This window comes from Empidonax traillii, unplaced genomic scaffold (assembly GCF_003031625.1).
Source record: "Empidonax traillii isolate 1590-97213 ecotype Southwest subspecies unplaced genomic scaffold, ASM303162v1 scaffold76:size1281806, whole genome shotgun sequence".
Classification (NCBI taxonomy): Eukaryota; Metazoa; Chordata; class Aves; order Passeriformes; family Tyrannidae; genus Empidonax; species Empidonax traillii.
In genome coordinates, this window is record NW_020955269.1 from 1,007,630 (window position 1) to 1,028,277 (window position 20,648).

The 20,648-nt window shown below is 35.4% G+C and overlaps 1 protein-coding gene across 1 annotated transcript in view; it reads right to left on the reverse strand.

Annotated features, from left to right (window-relative positions):
- Positions 1-4,232: 4,232 nt before the first annotated feature.
- The window catches only part of LOC114056038 (protocadherin-9-like), a 266,352-nt gene continuing 249,936 nt past the window's right edge, over positions 4,233-20,648 (reverse strand). Inside the window, exon 4 of the mRNA XM_027880853.1 lies at positions 4,233-4,894. Within this exon, the coding sequence (XP_027736654.1) occupies positions 4,503-4,894 (392 nt within the window). The 3' untranslated portion in view covers positions 4,233-4,502. The remainder of the gene's footprint in view (positions 4,895-20,648) is intronic.

The window sequence follows — 20,648 nt, forward strand, 5'->3', positions numbered from 1 at the left end:
ATATTTCTGATAACATAACTCTTGATTATTGTATACATTGTATGCATTTTCCGATACTTTGGGACTTCAAAATGAAAGGAGATTTGGAAAGCTGAAATGAGGAGTGGAATACTCTTAAAACCCTTATACTGAAACACGAAGAAAACAGCACAAAGGAGAAAACTGCTTTTGTGGATCTAGTTTATTAATAAGCATTGTAATTAACAGGACAACATGCTGTACAGAAACCTGAAATAGAACTACTGCAAATTTACTGGACTTCAAATGCTGCTGGACTGTAGTATATGGTGTCCAGCTGCATGATTTGTAGAGTGTGGTTAGGGCTGTTTCAATACACAGACATACACTGCTCACTCTCAGATCCTGTAGTATGCCATAGAGCAGGGAGATTTCCCAGAAATACAAACTCAAATATTTACAAGAAATTGTCAATCTCTTTCTTCACTAGGGATAACATAAGTTATACACAATTTTCCTATGTATACCAAATAAAATCTTTGCCTTCAACTTTACTTTGTGTCAGCACAAACCAATTCCTTCCTTTTTATTTATCCAGTTAAATAAGGGTAGTAAACTGCAGTGTGATAATTTAATGGCTTTATCATTGATTAAGGATTGGTATTAAACCTGCAAAAGGGAAACAAGAGAAATCAAATAAAGTCGAGTGTAAGTTTTCAAACTTTAACGCCTTAGACTTTATAAGACTCAAACAACCTTGAGCTAATCGACCATTCCTGATAGAAATTGTTTAGGTCTCTGTCTTTGGCTCGACCCTGCTGGAAGCAGGTAACAGTGGTCACTGAGGACTGATGGGGTTCCACACGGGATTACAGTTCGCTCAGAACACAACGGAGCAAATCTTCCCTTCTCTTACAAAAACACCCAAACAGATTTACCCCCACTGTGGTCAGAGACGCAAAGAGGCTGCTCTCCTCCAGTCTTACCCCAAGCAAAAAGACCTGGCTGGGCTCACGACCACATAACTAATGTTCGATCAGGCCAGCCTTTGTGCTAACATTCATAAGCCCTCAGGCCCTATTAGCATGGGCTCATTGCCATGATAATTAGCTAAATGACCTGCATCCGGCCAGCTCGCAGCCCAGAGAGAGCAGGTGCTCAGTAGTCTCTGTCTGGCCAAGCAGACATGCCTAATTATTCTTTCTTTAGAATTAAGTTACACTTCAAAATACAGCACAGTTTAGGAAAACAAAGAAACAGCATATTTTACTTCAAACAGTTTGACTCAATTCTTTAACTGTTTTGTGTGTTTTGTTTGTTTTATGAATTGAGTGTTTTGGAAATAAGAACCTTCCTTTCTGCCATCACTACCCATAACTTTGATGCAATACTTAGAAATGCAACAAGTATTGAGTTTGGAGAGGGGAAATTATCTAGACTAGACTATTTGACACATCACTTTGAAGGCAAAGGTTTTCCTTTATTGTTACACTGTATGAAACAAATCTAATCATGTAACTACCATTTTACTGTATATTGTATATAGGATTGTTTTCTCCACAAATTCACACAAGTAAGATAAAATAAGTTAAATGACTAAAAAAAAAAATTACACAAAAATATACAGTCTATGTACTAGATAAATTATTTATATATATGGCAAGATGTGTAACGAGTCTCTAGTAACATTACTCCTCTGGATACTGACATGCTACTCAGAAAAATGTTGCCTCAGATGTGTAGTTTTATATATTAGATGTGTAATATATAAAAATGAGGGAACAATTTATCTTCTGAAACAATGTGTATTTACAATTAATTGCTCTGTACCTCGTACCTCGTTGACTGAATTTTAGAATATTAGAACACATTTTCATGGATATAGCATTTAATTCTTCATATAATCAAATCCATCTCTACAATGCCTTTTGTTTAAGCAATTTTTTGTTGTCATTTGTTTTGGTTGTTTTGTTCGTTTTTTGTTTCTTAGTTTGTTTTCAAGAGAAGAGGATTGGTTAATTGCTTCTGTGTCTTAGGGAAAAAAAACCAAAATAACCCCTAAACATTTAAATTAAGTGAAGTTTGTTGTTGTTTTTTTTCCCCTACCAATGAAAAAGCTCACTAATTCTGGTTCCTTCACCTTTTCCTATGAAAATCCTAAAATTGTAGAAATTTAGTCTTTGCCAGAAAATTTCAGTTACAATTTTCATCCAAAAAAGGAACACTTGCAGGCAAAAAAAAAAAAAAAGGAGAGTTTACCAGTGGAGCTGCCAATTCTGTAAACATTTGGTATGGCAGCCTTTTGTTATAAAAACTGAAGATCTCTGTGTACAATAGGAAGCATTAGCTGTCAGCATTATCCTAAATTTGCACAATTAGTATGCTTGGTAAATCTGTGTAAACTAAAGATAAGCTTTTTTTTTTCTTTTTTTTTTTTTTGCATATCCCTGAAAAGAACTGACAAATTTTCTCATTCTGATGTGTCCAAAGCAAACAAGAAAGGGCTTTGTATATATTAGGTATGAATTAATTTGTCAAATTTTTAATTGTCCTGGAATTGGAAATGAGATGTGTCAGCTATTGTGTGTCAGTACCCAAAGGATTGTTATTTTTTTCCAGGACTTACATGCAACTGGAAGCCAGTGTGCCACATCTTTTCTAAACATTATTGAAAACTACATTAAAAAAAAGGAAAGCAAAAGAAGTACATCATTAGATAATCTGATGTCCATTAGTTAAACCCTATCAATAGGTTAAAAGTGAAGCTTTTTTTTTTTTTTAATTATTATTATTTTGCACATAAATTCTAAATGTGATTTGAATAGATTTACAGTGGGGACAGCAATATATAAAGCTACTTATACCTGCTGGGCACATAAGAGAAGCTCTTTTAGCATTCATTGGAAACCCTCAACGACTTGGACTTCTGAAAATTTTACAAGCAGCTAATATTACAGCATTTTTACACACAGTTTTGTTTATAAATTACAGATTTAAGTTACAATATGAAGCCTACATAGAATTCTATCCATAGGAAATATGCACACACTGTCATTTTTTCCCCTCCATACAACTTCGATTGTCTCACTTAATGTAGCAATAAAACTAAGAAATTACGCATTTTCTTAAAGGAAAAATTCCTTGGTATGTACATACTGTAAATTATGAAATGGCTAAACAGCAACGAAATATTAGAAGGAAATGCTAGAGGGAAAATATATTTTTTCATCTAAGAAAGGACTCTCTTTTTTATCCACTGTGGAATTTACACAATACATTTTCCAGTATGGAGAACACTGAAAAAAATCACTCATCTTTAAAGAGAATCACCTTGAAACTTTATCAAATAATATGACTGGGGTGTGTTTATATTTATCCACCTTTCATTACCCAGATTCTTCTTTCTTTGCTGAGCACTATCAAGTCATTCTCTAATAACTAATCCACAGTGACAAGTACTTCTTAATCTAATAGGTTTGTGGTGAAGTAACTAATATTATAGTTAAACTTTTACTGAATACTTACAATAGATGAATAGAGCTGTAAAAAAAAAAGCCCTACATATCACTATAATATTTTTTTAAACACTGGTATCTTGCAGTCACAACAGCACATCAGCCAAAAAAACTACCCCATTTTCCTACTGTTTTCAGCAGTGCCCATGTAATTTTCAACTAACAGGAACAGTAGCCAAAGCAAGCTCTGCAAGATGAAAAAAAAACCCTAAGGAAAAAAAAAATAGAAATAAACTTATGGCTTGAAAACATAATATGTGTAATGTTGTTCCTTGAATTATTGTAGAAATATTTGGAAATTCAAAAAATAAAGTTACTTATAATTTTTTTCCACTTTTGAAACTGGTATGTCCTATCATTGTCATGTTGCTTATTTCACACAGGAAAACCAGTTAAGAACTTTCTATTTCATCTATAGCATTCTTTCAAAGAATAAATACCTGTATACTGTGCCAATAAAAATTAAAATAAAAATCAGTTGTAGTGTCTAAGTACATTTTCCTCCTTGATTACATAAAGGATAAATGGTAAGATATACAATCCTTCTTAAGAATTAGATTTCAGGATCTTATTAATTCTATTATGTCAAGTAATCAAATGAGAAATTGCTCACTTGATCTCTAATGCTAAGCAAATGGAAGATGAAATCTATGAATGTGCTATAAATCATAACAACAAAGAAAAATTTGAGTAAGCTATTTTTAAACTGTAATATTCCCCAAACTGTACTAAGAAATTGCTTTCAAAGGGAGGATGGCCCATGTAAGAAAACTACCAGGATTTTGATTTTCTTTCACTCGTTTCTGGGTTGTGGGTTCTCTTCCCCATTTTGTGGATATTACCAAGAACTATGGTAAACACCTTTTAACTAAGTCCTAAGGATTTAGATTATCAGTTTCAAATTTAGGATCCTATATACACAAATATTCACAAGCCTAACGAGCGTGCACGTGCCCGAAGAAGAGCGTTAGGCTGTGACTATACACAGTCACTTTAAAGCCTGAAATCAGGGATTTGTCAGAAATGCCTTCACAGCTGGTGCTCGTGTACAAACGTGGTGCTGCTCCCAGAGCCCGGAGCCTGGTGGGACGCGGTGAAGTTTGCCAGAGGAATGACTTTGACGGCATCTTCGCTGGCGCAATGTCTTTCGCAGGTGTTGTAGAACTGGGGCCTGGGCCCCCCCTGGCCTTTGTCACTGTCATCCTTTGGAAGGGGCCTGCCAAGAGTGTGCCGTCCCTCAGGCCTGGCTCCACGGCCCCAGCCTTGCTGGAAGCCAAACGATGGCAAAGAGGTGTTGGGCTGCTGGTACTGCATCAAAGCCGGAGGCATCCAGCAGTTGTCGGAATGGCCGAGGATCAGACACTCCTGTGTGCAGTTTTCAGAGGCTTCTGCCAGAGCTTTCTGGAGATTCACTTCTATAGCTGGGAGGAGGGAAAAAGACAAGGCATCATCAGAGATACAAAGGGGGATGCACAAAGGGAATCAAGGTGAACAAAGCAATCCCTGTTCTACAATAATGGCCACGGTTTGTGGAGGAATTACCTCCGGGTGCACAACTGAAGCAAAGGTTTAGGAGTTCGGAAGTTTGTGGACCACAGTTTTCTCACCGGACATCTTAAGAAAACAGTTAATGTTTAAGGAGCAGCTGATACCATTGTTACAGCTCTGCAACTAAAGCCCTTATACAGCCTATTTCATAGAATCATAAAGGCTGGCAAAGACCTCTAAGATCATCAGGTTCGGCTGTTGCCGCAGCACTGCCAGGGACATCACTAAACCATTTCCCCAAGTCCCACATTCACGTGCCTTTTGAACTCTTCCAGGGACACCACTTCCCTAAGCAGCCCATTCCAATGCTTGATGACCATTTCAGAGGAGAAATTTTTCCTAATATCCAACCTAAGTCTCCCCTGGCACAACTTGAGGCCATTTCCTGTTGTCCCATCACTTAGTCACAATGATCCTTTCACTTTTTGAAATTTTAATTTCTGTAATAAAAGCTTTCTAATAAGCTAATGCCGTTCTTCTAAGTATTTGCATAGAGCTACTTGGAGAAAATATAATTATCAAAATTGCAATTTTTTAAAAAAATGTTTTCTTAAAACTAGGTTTTTTTAATTTTTTGACTTTGCTTAACATAAACAAAACTAATTTGGATATGAGCCGAAGATGGTACATTGGCTTCAAAGATGCACTCAAGAGCTTTAAGAATGGAAGAGTGTAACAACTATTTTAAAGAGAATTGATTTCTTCATGTATTCAATGCTGGAAACCTTGAAAAATCAAAGGGTAATAGCAAAAGAAGATGTAACCTCTGTAGTTTACTAGTAATCGAACCAGATTTCTTCAGTAGATGCAAGGTTTGTGCCCTTGAAAAAGGATTATAGAAATTATAATTTGTTCAAAGGCAAAGTAAACAACTAAATCTGAAAGGTGTTAATTTGTAACACATAAACATTCCTGATCAGTTCTGTCTAAACTGTGGCTTTACCATATTGTGTAAATTAAAAACTAATAGAATTAAGTTTCTACACATGATTCCTTGAAATAGTTTTCATATTACATATGTTAATTTTATATTCTCTTGGTGTGTACTTGGTTAAATACATCAAAAGCATAGAAGAATATCTGATTAGATATCTCACTGTGCCACCTTCACAAAACTTTCCAATGAAAGATGTATACACGTTTTTAATATCCACCCTAATGAAGATAACATTTGAAACTGGATTCTGGCTCATAAGCACTGGAGAAGGAATGCCACTAAAATTACTTAGAGCAAGAAGAGTGCTGAGTAGAAGCCTCCCACCCTCTGAGCTTTATGTTTAAACAGATGCTGCATTTCTGTTTTAATAAATACTTTGCATGTGGAAATCTGTATAAAGCTACAGAGCACAAACACTACTTTCCATGTTACATTCCATTGAAAATGAATTGAGTTTTTCTTCAAGGCATTGAAATATATAATGTTCCTGTCCAAAACACAGGATGCATCTTTTTGAAATCTACCATGTTTAAGTAGACAACTGGTTGCTTGTTTTATCATGAATGCTCTATTCTTGATTATTTCTCCTTGACTATGTGTCAGTCAGAGAAGCGATTGTTTATAAATGTTATTTTGGCATATTACTGGCATTTCAACATGTCTTCAGTCATTTTGCCTGAGTACTTTTCAGTGTAATCCTGACAAAGCTTTGGCACCTTGATGTTGAAATACTAATCCAGTTATGATGGGCAGTAGGAGACATAAATATGGAAATAATTCAGTAGAGGCAACAGTTCCTGCAAAAAAAAAAAAAAAACAAAAAAACAAAAAAACACCAACAAAACTGCTACTGGTGGATTAGTCTAATCTTTCCGCGTCCTACTATCTGCTATTAGAGACATAAATCTGACTATATACATGTCTTTAAAGCTCTTTAATTATCTAGGTTTGCTTCTCTTCTGATCAAGACAATTCACTGAAATCAGGTACAACCTTGACAGAGTGCTGAGTTACCCCGGGTTCATTGTGAAAATGATTTTTTGCATTTATTAAAAAAAAAACAAAACAAACAAATTTGATACCAAATACTTCAGTGTTTCTTTTTACCTTGAGGCTTTCTAGTGGCTCTTAAAATGCTATTATTTCAATTAAACTGTATAAAATTATATATTTGGAAATATTACTTGTGCGTTACTTACTCTAGTTCTTCACAGCAACTATTACAATTCTTATATTTTACCATCTCTCTCAGACTTCAGTAAGAGAATAAACAAAGCTAAAATATCAAAAGAAACATTTGACAATAAAAATTTAACATTTACGCTTTAGACAAGGCAACTGCAGAACTAAAAGGTCACTAATAAAACATTCTCCACACCATTTCATCAGATCAGTAGGACAGTAATTTGGGGCCACATGTTGCCAGATTGCCTGTAAACTTGGAGCAGGTTACCATGCTAAGAGTATTGTCAGAATTACAGTCCTGCTTATTCTCTTAATGAAGAGATATTTTACTCTGGGTTTTAGTTTAATTGACAAAAAACCCCAAAAAATCACTAAAACCACCACCACAAAAAAACCCAAACAAGAACCCAAACTCCAAAACTTCAGAACAATCCTGGGAATAAACAGAAGTTATGAATACAAATTATTTTGGTGTTAAGTGGGGGTTTTGTTATGCAAAAATCTGCCAATGAAGGATTGTTTAGAAGATACACCTTTTATAGCAGTCATAATCTTTCTTTCAGCTTTGGTATTTGGTGCAGGTATTGTTGGTTGTCAGAGTGTGATTTTCATCAGAGCTTATGGTTAGTTATATGCAAAATATAAAGTTTTCCTTAAATTTGAAAAGACCCTTTCCTACTGAGCACCTCTGCAGTGTTGTAGAAAAGGAAATAAAAAGTAATTAACAAATACAAGTACTTTCCTATATGACTTTTGACTCAATTGTTTTTTTCACTAGTAACAGTCAAGTTTTGTTTTATAATATACTGTATTCATTATCAAAGTCAAACAGACAAACAACACCCCCCCAAGCAATGATAACCTTAACTTCTGGACTAAATTTAAAAGGGGTACATTTGAAAAAATTATTAATAACAGAGTTTTTGTGTGTTTTTTAATCCAGATCATCTGTTTCTAATAGCATTAGTGCAACCCTAAGGCTGTCTTTAGGAGGCTGGGTATGCTGTAGGAAACATGAGGGAAACAAGGCCACCAGTAAATGCATGAAAAGGAAACTTAAAAAGAATCTCACACACTGATCAGCTGCAGTAAATAATATCAGCAATGACAACAGTTGCAATAGAGTTTTTGCTTGGCATAAAGTAAAAAAAAATATAAACCCAGCAATATGAAAAACTATATTTTTAGCATAATGAAGTAAAAATTACTCTTGGAGAATAATCCAACCCAGAAAAAAAATGTAGGAAATTCTCTGCATGAATATTCAACAAGGTATCTATCTCGGCCAATCAAGGTAAAGAAAGTTCCTGATGTTTGAATATTTTCAGAAGAAATGATGGCCACTGCTACCAAAATTCAGTGTCTAGGAAATAGAAGTATACATATTCCCCATGCATTATGAACAAACAACACATTCCATCGAACTCTTACCCGTCTACTTAATTTCTTACTTCATTCAGTTATAAACCCTCAGCTTTATATTTTTTTTTCATACTACATGGAGACTCTTCAAATATGACATACAAGTACTATGAAAGAGAATTTTTAATTCATATAATAGATCACACTCATGCACATGTGAGTTTAACACTTTGATTTGAATTCCAGGTTGTTTTAGGAATGAAACTATTTTTTAAATTGTCTGCTGCAGAACTAAGAACATTTTTAAAGAAAGTGTCTGTCAGCTCTTCTGAAATGTTTAGATCAGAACTGTCAAATATAACTAAAAGCACAATAGTTAAAAGGCTTTCTTCATTGTTCCACAGTCTTATCATTTATAGGTCAAAGCAGTTTTCAGGTAAGAATATTTACTTTCACTCAAGAAAAAGTGGAATTTCAGCCTTGCCAGATAGCAATCCTTCAGTTAAAAAAATACCTTTTCTTCTTCTCCTATTTTTTTTTTCATTAGAGACTTCCTACGGTTATAAAGTCTGTGTGGGATTTTAGAGATAGTAAATAAAAATGTTGGTTATCCTCTTTGTTTCTGATATACAACACACTTTCTTTTTCTACTGCTATGGACTCCCCTCCATCCTCAAAAGAGAGACAAATGAAGACAATATCAAGTGGGCTGGTTCTTTTCTCAGTCTGCTGTTAAACTCATCACTCGCATCACGACATCTCACAAAGAGACTTGGGCTGGAAGGGACTTTTGAAGATGTCTGGTCTAGCCTCCTGCTAAAATTAGGATATCTTGATTGAAACAGAAGAGAATAATTTTTCCAAAAGTTTAGGCCAAACTTTCAGAATTGTACATGTCCCCTAAAACCCAAATCTGAATGCACATGTTGAAAGGAGACATGCATTTCTAAGAGCTGGACAATCAAGAACATGAGCTCCTGGAGAAGCCTTAAAACATTTCCACCTTTATCCACATGTGTAGTAATGATCAAAGGACATTTGTAAATGTATTCATTAGTAAAGTACTCAGATTCATTAGAAGTTCAAAAACCACCAGACTGCACTGATGCAGGTTTAGGGGCTTATAAATTGTGCAAAGAAAATTTCAAAACCAATTAAAAAAAAAAAAAAAAAAGAAAAGGCCTTAAAAGACAGAATATAGAGTGCTTGAATTTTAAAGGCATGTAGCTGAAGTCTTAATGAAAAGCCAGTTTTGAATTTGACACATTTTGGATGCAAACCATCCAGTGTTACATTTAGAGCACTCTTGTTTCATAATAAAGCAAGCAACAATTAGCAAGCAATTAAGCAAATTGCCCACAATTATGCCATTGCTGAGCTATTTTTCATATTTTCACAACACAGCACATATATGAATACATGGCTTGCAGTGCCAACACTATTCTGTCAGCATCCAGAAGTGCCTCTCATTTACGGAGCATTCCGGATTAAACAGCTCCCACCGCATTCTCAGTGCTCTCTGCTCAGCAGGAACCCACCAGAGTGATGAAGATGACAAACCCAAGCAACTCATCTCAGCCAATAGTTCCTAAGGAATGGGTCATGTCCCCCCCCTATTTTTTGCCCATGTGTATTTACTAAAAGTGGTACTAAATCTAAGCAGGAATTCAGGCATAATATGGGGAAATTATCGTCCAGAATTACCCTGGTGACCAAAAGTGGTCGCTTGGGTAACATCATTTAGAGGTCTCCACTATATGAGGAGAACAGAAATGACATTAACAATAAAAAAGGGAGGGGGGAATGGCTGTTAGTGTAAACTGGGTTACTTTAATAAGGTCAGGAGGAAGAAGCCTGAATGTAGAAGCCTAAATGAGTGCAGCTATAATATACTCTAGCTTTTTGGTTTAATAATAAAATGCCTCTGGGAGAAGTTTCCTATGAATATTTTATTTCCTGTATATGTCCCAATAAATTAAAAACCTAAAAGAGTTACTTAAGTTCTAGCCTTGGAACCTTTTTATTCAAAGAACAAGTAGGACACACCACTTTTTTTAGTTTTCAGCTGGGTGTACAGAGCTTACCCTGCTTGTGAGAAATCCTACTCAGAGAAGATTGATCCTCCAGATGTTCTGACTGAGGAATCAACAGGCATGCAGGAAATCACACATTTTCATGTGCTACCTAGGCTTGCCAGATTGTAAAATCATCTCTGCTTCCATTTCAGTGAACACAGTTTATATCCTAAGAGCCACGATTTTAATTTGAATTTAATCCCAAAAACTGCCATGAGTTAGGCTGATTCTTATAAAACCCAAATAGGATGAGGTGTGAGTATTTTGCACCTGGTTTCAATTAGTCAAGCAAACTTTATCAAAGACGGCCAGAAAAAGTTGGTTAGGGAGGAGACAGGAAATGAAGAAAGTATCAGGGCAGAAGAGGCAGCATATTGTAATTCCTGTTTCATTAACCACACTTGTGGAGTGAAGTGAAACTTTTCTTCACAAATAACAGCCATACAAATAAAGCACATTAATCTTTCATAAAGTCATCTCTTATTGTTATTCTGACTTGAATTTCAATCTTGTATTAATCATGACCGAGAAATCATCTAAAGGCAATTATCCTGTAAAAAGTTCAACTTCGGTAATTGCTGTTTTTCACAGAAAGATATTTCACACCCAACACCTCCCAAACCAGCCCCCAAACCCTCTTCTTTTTCAGCTTAATGAACTTGGGTGTGACAATGTTGTTAGAGTACATGGCAGTGACCCTTATTGCTTTAACAGTCCAATTAAATTCATCTTTTATGTCCAGGTTTTGTTGCTATTTATGGCAAAAAAAAATGGTCTTTTGCAAAGGACACATGTTTCTTAGCCTATAAAATGTATATTGAGTTATCAATGAGAATTTTAACCATAACTTGTAAAGTATAATGGCCATCTAAAATGAATAGCCTAAAATCTAGTATATTGATTACAATACTGGGTAATACAATGTGCTTTATTTAATATTTAATTAACTGCTTCACATTTGTACTGAACCTTCTTAATTATTAATACATGGTTCATTATTCAACATGGAATATAAATTCAAATTCAAATCAATTAAACAAGGTGAAACTACATAGTGAGAAATGGTTTATCCTCCAGCAATAACCTTCGACCTGGAAACACAGTAAAGATTGAAATTAGCATTTTTTCCCTCCATATCTGAAAAGACTATGCATTTTAGATAATATATATTAAGCTCTGCTACTGATTAAAGTTCCTGTAATAAACCCAACATCCTAAAAAAATATGCTGAGTGAAAAAGGGTTTCAGCTCTCACTTTTCTGAGGAAACATTTCCAATATGAGTTTTCAGAAGGGCATTGGTAACACTGCAAACATTCTTCTTGATCTGTAAAACTTCATTTTAAGTCTCTCAAGGTCAAACTCTGATTTACAGTCAGGGAAACAGAGTCTAGTCTATAGAAAATTGTTGGTAGTCAGCAACTGTCCCTGGAATAACTACTTCCTCAAGTAACATCTTTATCTTAAAGTGTTGAGCCCCCCCGGCATCAGCCAAGGACCACACACCACACTCCCAGTCCCTCAGTGGTATTGGGAGCACTGGAAACCTTTCACCTTTTCTGGACTATGAGCTGTTCACAGAAATACAGAACATTTTGAGTTGGAAGAGATCTTAAAGCTCATCTAGTTTCAATCCCCAGTCATGGGCAGGGACACCTTCCACTAGACCAAGTTGCTCCAAGCCCTGTCCAACCCGGCCTTGAACACTTCCAGGGACGGGGCATCCACAGCCTGTGCCAGTGTTTAACCACCCTCACAGTAAACAATTTCTCCCTAATATCTCTTCTTACCCTTGCTATCTTTTATAGAGAAACAAAAAAGTGTAGCCATGCTGCACATGTCTGCAAGAGAGACTGAAGCAGTAAGTACAACACTACTTTCACTCTATGATGTTTCCAAATCTTTATTGCTCATACATGTGTACACATACAAAAAAACTAGTTTTATGCTTTCTTAAATATCCTTAAGCATTACTTAAAATACGGGGTGTAGGTGATCTGTGAAGAACAGCAGATCTCATATAAACTTCTAGAGACTGAATGTCATGAGTTTGGTAAAAGTTGCTATAACAAATGCTCCTTCAAGGGTGGGTGTGGGATAAAAGACCTCCCATTCTGCTTCAAATGTCTGCATTTACACCCTGTATTCACTTCAGTAAGTTTCTTGATGTATCTACATGCCAAATGGGAAACTTTCTTTTTACTGACTTTCCAGTAAAAAATAAACAAAAGTTTGATCTAAAGCAGGTTGCTATAAAAATCTTTTGAATTAAGTAATTGAACAACTGTGGGCAATTGTTCATGGTTCAGACATTTTAATGAAACATTAATTTTCAAAAGGGAATCATAAAACTCCCAAATGCTCAGTAAGCTAGTAAACATGTATTTCCTGTGATAACTTAAGATATGCACAATAAAAGATGTTTTGAATTGTGGTTTTTATCAGATGTACACAAACAGAAATTTAAAGTCAAAGGCCACCACAGCAGCAACCAAAATAAACCTACAAGAGTCTAAAAATGTTCTGTAGCTTTTTCCAATTGCATTTCAAGAAAAAAAAAGCATATAAACAAAAATAAGAATATAAACATAAAAAATTGTTTTCATTATGAATACCCTGACTTTATCTATTTTTGAATACTTCTAAACAATCTTAAAGATTATCCATATGAACACTGATTTTTTGAGTGCTGATAGCTATTAAATTTTATAGGACCATCAACAATATTAACGCCAGTTGAATATATAAATAAAGCTTTCTGAAGTCTTCTCAACAAATAAATTTTCCATCAAAAATGTAGTTTCAAAATTCAAATGCTTTGTGACAGTGTTGATTCACATTACATTTGGGTGTATGGTAACTAGTAGTTTCCATTTTCTCATTTATTTTTCACCTAATTTTTTAAAATATGAGGCTCTTTAATATTTCAACATTATCAAGAAATTGCATTTTTTGAAGAGAAACATGCTCGTTTCTCCAGAGCTTTCCCTCAGATTTTACATTTCGCAATAAATATCAAGGTCAAGTTGTGATTCTGGAAAATAGCACTGCTTAAGTTTCACAGCACCTGCGACATGGCCTAACCCCACCCACAGCCATTTCCCTTCTTCAAATTCCCTGCAATTCCCTTACCACCAGTAGAGAAGAAAAAGCCTTGTGCTCCACCTGAAAACTTGAAAATACATCATTCTGAGCAATTAGGATAAATATTGCAGGGTGAGAGGGCGTGGATTTTAATTTCCCTAAAGTGCCCAGCAGCATGTTGGCTCCGCTGTGCTGGTTAGATCCCTTCATGACAACCTACAACCTTGAGGAAGGACAGACTGGAGGAGTAAAACTTCAACATCCCATATCTCCACAGGACAAAAGGATTCCCCTCCTGCTCCCCTTGTCCTCCCCAAGAGGACACTCTCCTCCATATGGCTGCAGTTCAGGCAGGTTTTTCTCCTGGAAAACCCTCTCAACCACAGCCTCCTTGATGATTAGACAACATTTTTTATCCAATTTTTCCCAGCAGTTTTCTGTCAAGACCACTTTGTCAATCTGCCACAGACTACCCTCAGTGGAACCACGCAGCTACTCATCCCTTTGACAAAGGCCCCAAAAAGTGTGAATACATGGAAAGGGCCATGTTTGATTAACAACCTTGTGATTGCTGTAAAAATGAAATTTGAAAGGTAATAATTACATTTGTAATTACTTAGGTCTAAATCTCTTATGCTTCCTACTCCCTCTATTTCTGGACAGTTGGAGCAACGACTCATTAATAATAATAAAGTCATTTAACCCTGCAGGCACATAACAAGGAGAAAGTTGTCATTTGTCACCAAGCAAATAGAACAATCACTGAAGGATACAGCAAGACCACTATCTCATATTTATTGCAAATGATAAAAGGGACATTTTGCACTCATTCTCACCATGACATCCCAATCTGCTTTTTAATTATCAGCAAACATAAGGGGACAGCATACAACATATGAGGGACTACTAATAATGCATTGTCCTGCGGTGACATTTCCATAATCACTTTAAATCTACCCTATACATATGTACTAGTTAAAGCTTTCAGCTCATGAAATCATACCCCCTAGTAAGGAATGAATTATCCTTTGCAGATTGAGCTCACAAAAGCAGCTCTTTCCGAGTTTGAGGGTCTGATAGCTGACATATGTATTGTTATTACTTTAAATGATAAGATTTGGCATTCTGTTGCACTTATAGTTGAACACAGTATGACTTAAAAATAAGTATTATTGTATTTTTAGGCCAGGAACTTTACAGCTGTAAATCTCACTGGTGATAATTTAGGCAAGGGCTTCTGCAAGACACTTAAATTTCCAGTCCTTTTTCAGTGTAGTTCTGTAATTTGCTACCTCAAGAACTCTGAAAGAAACACTTTATGTTAGATGAAACAAATACCCTTACTCATAGGGAACACAAGTAATTTACTTGGAATTTACTGGATTTTTTAAAAGAATTACTGATAAAACTGCCTGTCCATGAAATAAACTTCTGAGGAAAAGACTCTTTCTTCCCTAAATGATTCTATTCACACATATGAAACCTTGAGGAAAATTTATGCAGAGAAATTTCTATTATGAAAGCAAATGAAAGGAAGTTTCATGTAAATAAAAGTCACCATAATCTGAGAGTCAGCTCTATCGAGCCACAACTTCAAATTCTTCACAGAAGTGCTTTTTTATCAGTACTTATCTAACCATCAGGCATGTAGAGAGACCAGAGAACAAATTTAACATTATGAAGTTATAAACTGTTATTGTGTGGGCTAGAAAGGAGGTAAACAAACCTCCTAAATCTGTTTATATTTCCCCCAGGTACTATAACAGGCTATATAAAGACATGCTTTAAAAAACTTAAATAAGAAGCGTTAAGAAATAGGACACATCAGGAAAGAGTAAAATACACAGAGTAAAATTCATGTTTTCACTCTTGACATAGTGACAACACAGAAAAGCTTATATGTGGAGTGAAATGTTTTGTCAAATTGAAAAATGAAAATAATACGAACACTACAATTTTCACATCAATTTGAGGTAAAATGTTTTGAATTACAGTCATTTTAATCTTGTTTTATAAAGAAAATTACTTCAAATGGGTGATAATTTAAAACAGCATAATCCAAACTTCATTGTGCTCCAGTCAGGCATCGGATTGTGGCTCTGAGTGATTTGGAGCAATCTTTGCACATTAGCTCAGAGCCTCACTCAGAACAGACATTTGAGAGAAGAAAAAGGGATGCCTGACTAGAGTTTCCATCATTTCCCTGGGAGCTCAGACCTACTTGCTGCAATGGTTACAACTTCCTAAGTGGTCTTCATAGGCTCTGCTTGCACCTTCAGGAATTTTGGCAGCATTCTGATGAGGCAGTACTTTTAGTTGTCAGCTCTTTAAACATGCCATTGTTGCCAGTTTCTCCACTAAAGCCATGCTGTTCGATTCACAGTTTCTCATCTCACTCACATGAGCCTTCTTCAAATATTAAGAATTTTTTAGCACCAAGGAGTTTTTCTGACAGGATAGCAATACATATATATATATATATATATATATATATATATATATATATATATATATGTATGCATGATCTCCTAATAATTTTCAATTAAAACATAAAAACATAATAATTTTAGCTAGGAGCACTAGTAAACTTATGGTTTTCTTCTCTAAACCGGATGATTCTATCAGCACCTGGACAACTGAATCACGATGGGAATAATTTAGGCCAGCTCAACATTTGACACAATTCTTTACAGGACATTTTCTTATAGCATGCATAATTAAAAAACAAAACAAAACAACACACTGTTAGGGATTTATAGCTGGGATTATTCTGCAGGATCCTAAGAGAATGGGAGTGAGCAACTGCTGACATTATCTTTTCAGCCATTTCAACAGCTGTCAGGAAAGGTTCTATGGCTGAAACCAGGAGAAATATGATGTTGTTTGAAAACGTGGCAGTGTTTATTATTATTAATACTATTATTATTATTATATTTTAAGAAATTATTTTGAGCACAACAAGTACAAAACCCTAGGGGTCTTAAGTTAAACTTCACGAGGTATTCAGTTGTTCATGAAATTAAACTTCATTACTTCAAAGATGGAAATGTTTTAAAATGGGAATAAAAACATGGGTTGATTTTTGAAGTATGTTTTTATTAGCTTAATTATATAAACATCTTTTGTCCATAACCACACACTCTCTATGTATGTAGATATAGTTCTTTAGTTTTTAACTTATTAGTAGTTTTTATTTTACTAGTAATAAATGTTTATACTGTTTTCCCCAAGTCCTGTCTCTCTTTTGTCTGCAAATACCTTCTCTCAACTAGTAGTAATTATGTGGGGGGTGGAAAGCAAAATTGACCCAGAGCAAAACCACGACATTTTTTGGTGGAGAATGCGGGCAGATGCAGGCATAAACTGCCTAGAGAAGCAGTGGCCTTGTGTAAAAGTCAGCCATAATAATTTTAAGATAACTGAGAGAAGTCTGCAGACAAAAATAGGCTAATTGTATGTGCTGTAGTTGTGATAAAAACACAATAATAGAGTTAAGTATTATAGTAATGTTGTTTTAATTTTAATAGAGTGATTTTAAATTATAATTTGTTTATTTATAGTTGTATGTTTAATTATAGAATTTAAAATTTCTTGAAGTGTAATTTGCAAAGGCGAAGGGGGGATTGTCGTGGTTTTGCCCCCTCAGCCCATCCCTGGGGCTGATGATGGTTTTGTCCAGGTAATTTCCGGACAAAAAGACCAATCAGAAGTCCAGGAACGCCTTTGCTAATTACATCTATTTGAAGGACACTGAAGAGAGATATATCTTTGTTAAACTTCAAATTTCAGAGAGTAGGTGTCAAGTTTTGACTCAGCCCTACTTATATTTGTATTTTTATACATTTTACAGACCATAGCTGTCTTTGCAAAGAAGTAGTGTTGTCTCCTCTTTGATAAGCTTTGGCATGAATATGCCTCGGCTAATAAAAGCCAAACATATATTATTTAATGGGGTTAAAAACTAGCATTCAGATTTGTCAAGGAACTTATCACCTCCTTTAGAGGTGATAAGCCTCAATTAACCATTTTTCTTTTGCATATGACAGAGGATCCCTTAGAAACAGATTTAAGAAACAGTTCTTACAAAGTCGCTGAAGTTTAGCATCGAGTTCCTTTGAAAGTCTAAGTTTCAAACTAGTGGTGAAATCCTGACCACAGCAGGCACACATGAAAGGTAACCAAATAAATCACAACAGTTCTTGCCAGGAATAAAGGTTCATGAACTAACCCAATCTCTAGTTTATAAGAGCATAACCACAAAATCCCATCATTTATTTCTTCTTAAGTTCTACGGAAAGGATATTTTAAGTCTGGGTTAAGTCCTGCTCTAGCAGATGCCATATAGAAAGCTCTCACCATGCTTAGCACACAGATTTCTTTTTAAGAGGGTCCAAACCTGAATTTCTGAAGCTGGTGTTCCTGAAGCTTCAGCAAAGTACATTTCAGAACCATCTTTCCTACAGTTACTGTGGATGGCAGGAGGAGTTCACCCTTAGTCTGTATTCCAAAATGTTCCTTTAAATCTTTCTATGTTTTTTAATTAACCATAGGATATAATAGGACTGAAATGAAAAGCTACCAGTCAATTGCTGACTAAGTGTTCACCAGCTTGTTATTGAACGTATTTCATCTATTTATTCCTTAATTCGTCCATAGTCTAGAGATGTCATTAATATGCTCAAGGTTAATTTATTATCCTCTATTGCTTTTATTCAAGCTCATGTTAACAGAATAAATTCATCACAAATGATCAGACTTGAAAAGGCAGATTTGGATTCTGACAGAGAATAATTTATCATGGTTGGGAAAAAGTCTCCCACCAACCGGGTTGTTGGAATGCTGGGAGATGAAACTGTAATGACTGCAGAACTTCTGCAGAAAGGACATTAGAGTCTCAAGGGGAAAACAAACAAACAAAAAGCCCCCGAGTCTAACTCCCCAAATATGGAGGTTCCTGACACAGTCTTTTTTTTTTTTTTTTTTCACACTCACAGGTCCTTTCTCTCACCCTCTGTGCTGCCCTGAGGCAGAAATAATCATTAAGGCTCTGCTCGGCATCATTTGCATACTACGGAGCCTGGAGACACGAGGAGTACCATCAAACGAGGAGTGACAGTGACATTCAAAGCTGTGCAGAAATGGTACTGATGCTCTAAGGGTCACACACTGTTAATCAACAGATCCATGCAGCAAACGGCTTCACTGCAATGCTGCATAATGTGACACTACTTTATTTGATTTTTAATTTTTTCTAATTATCTCCCTTATGACAGAAGATTTGAGGTAATCTATTACTCTAAGTATACCACCCTTGCTATATCTAAAAATTATCTGAATTCCAGGAACAGCTGGATATAACAGCATTCATAATATGTTTGAGGTGCTATTACAATGGAAATTTTTTTTGGTTTCTAGTTATAAGTAAGTCCATTGCACAGTGGAAATGGAAACACTGAGATACTGTCATGAATACGGTGTCACTGTGATTCTAATATAGGTGGCAGAGATTTATTTTAAAGTCTGGAAACACTTGTTTAATCACGGCATTATAGTCAATATTCTAAATATTTTTTTTTCACCCAGCTATTGTTTTGTTCCCAAATAGAGCATAGGGAGAATTTTCCCTCCTCTTTATCAGTAGCTGCTGATACTGGATGTGGTCCTTTCTCTAACAGACTGTTACTCCATTTATCCATCACTTCATATACTTGTGTTCTGGTTCTGTACATGCCAGAGCCATTTCCTTGCTCCTCATCTTGTTGTACAGAGTAATTATGCAGCTTCAAGACTTCAGTAACCAAATTTCTCCAGGAAAGGGGGGGGGGGGGGGGATATGACAGTGAGTACTCCAGACCTGCCCAAGAAATACAAAACTCACCAGGTTCTGCCTAGATATTTTACAGAGGATCTTAAATATATATATATAATAGAAACATCAGAGCTCAAGTATTTGTAAATAACTGGTTGACTCAATCAAAACATCAATTCTAGTTCCCTTTACCTCCTTTCTTCTATTCCAGAACCCAACTGAATTGTGCTTCCAGTGGCACTGCTGTCAATAGTTGTTATTTCTAATTCAAGAAATTATTATATTAATTCTTTGAATATAAGAAACTCAGTGAGGTGAATATGTAAGTCTGTGATAAGAACATGTACATGTATATATATATATATATATATATATATATGTATACATAGGTACATGATGTCCCAGGAAAGAACCACTGCACTAAAAAAAGGTTAACATTTCCCAGGGAAGCACTGCAAAGTTAGAAAGTGCAAATTCTGCAATATTAATTCAGCTCCCTTGTGTAAATGTGTTTTGATGCAAACTTTAATTAAATTATCATATACTATTTTTCTCATAGGACTCTTGGGCCCAATTCAGAGAGTAAGTAGTTATTCAATATTTCTCTTTATCTACCCTAATCAGCATGTGGCCATACACCTATTTAATTAATACTTTCAAAGCCTTGTGCTGAATGCAGATTTATTCATTTCCTTATGTAGTTTGTTGTTTTCACAGCACAATCAAAAGCTTTACAATCATTATCCACCTGCATTATTTGCTTTATTGAGGCCTTTTGCATCTGGGAAACTGAGGAATAAAGAAATTGAGCAAAATTATGTAGTATCCATTATTTTTGGGTGCCCAACTTCAGAGAGTTTAAACCAGATTTTGGACACTTGAGCATTGGGTATGATACTAAGTGTTCAAAGCATATCTACTGGAGTAGTGGATAATGTTTCCTTGGCACCCAAAGAAACCTGAAGGACACAACATATTGGCAAAAATTCAGTTTTCCTTTACAACCAAAGAGCTGTGTTGCACATTTCAAAAAAACTAAATATAGACATATATTTGTCTTTCACTGTCATTACTCAACCTAACCAAATAGAACATCAGAAAACACTGTATCATATATACACTTTTAACAGTCCTCCTGTGATGAAGAGCTCATTGTTTTAATAAACCATTAAAAAA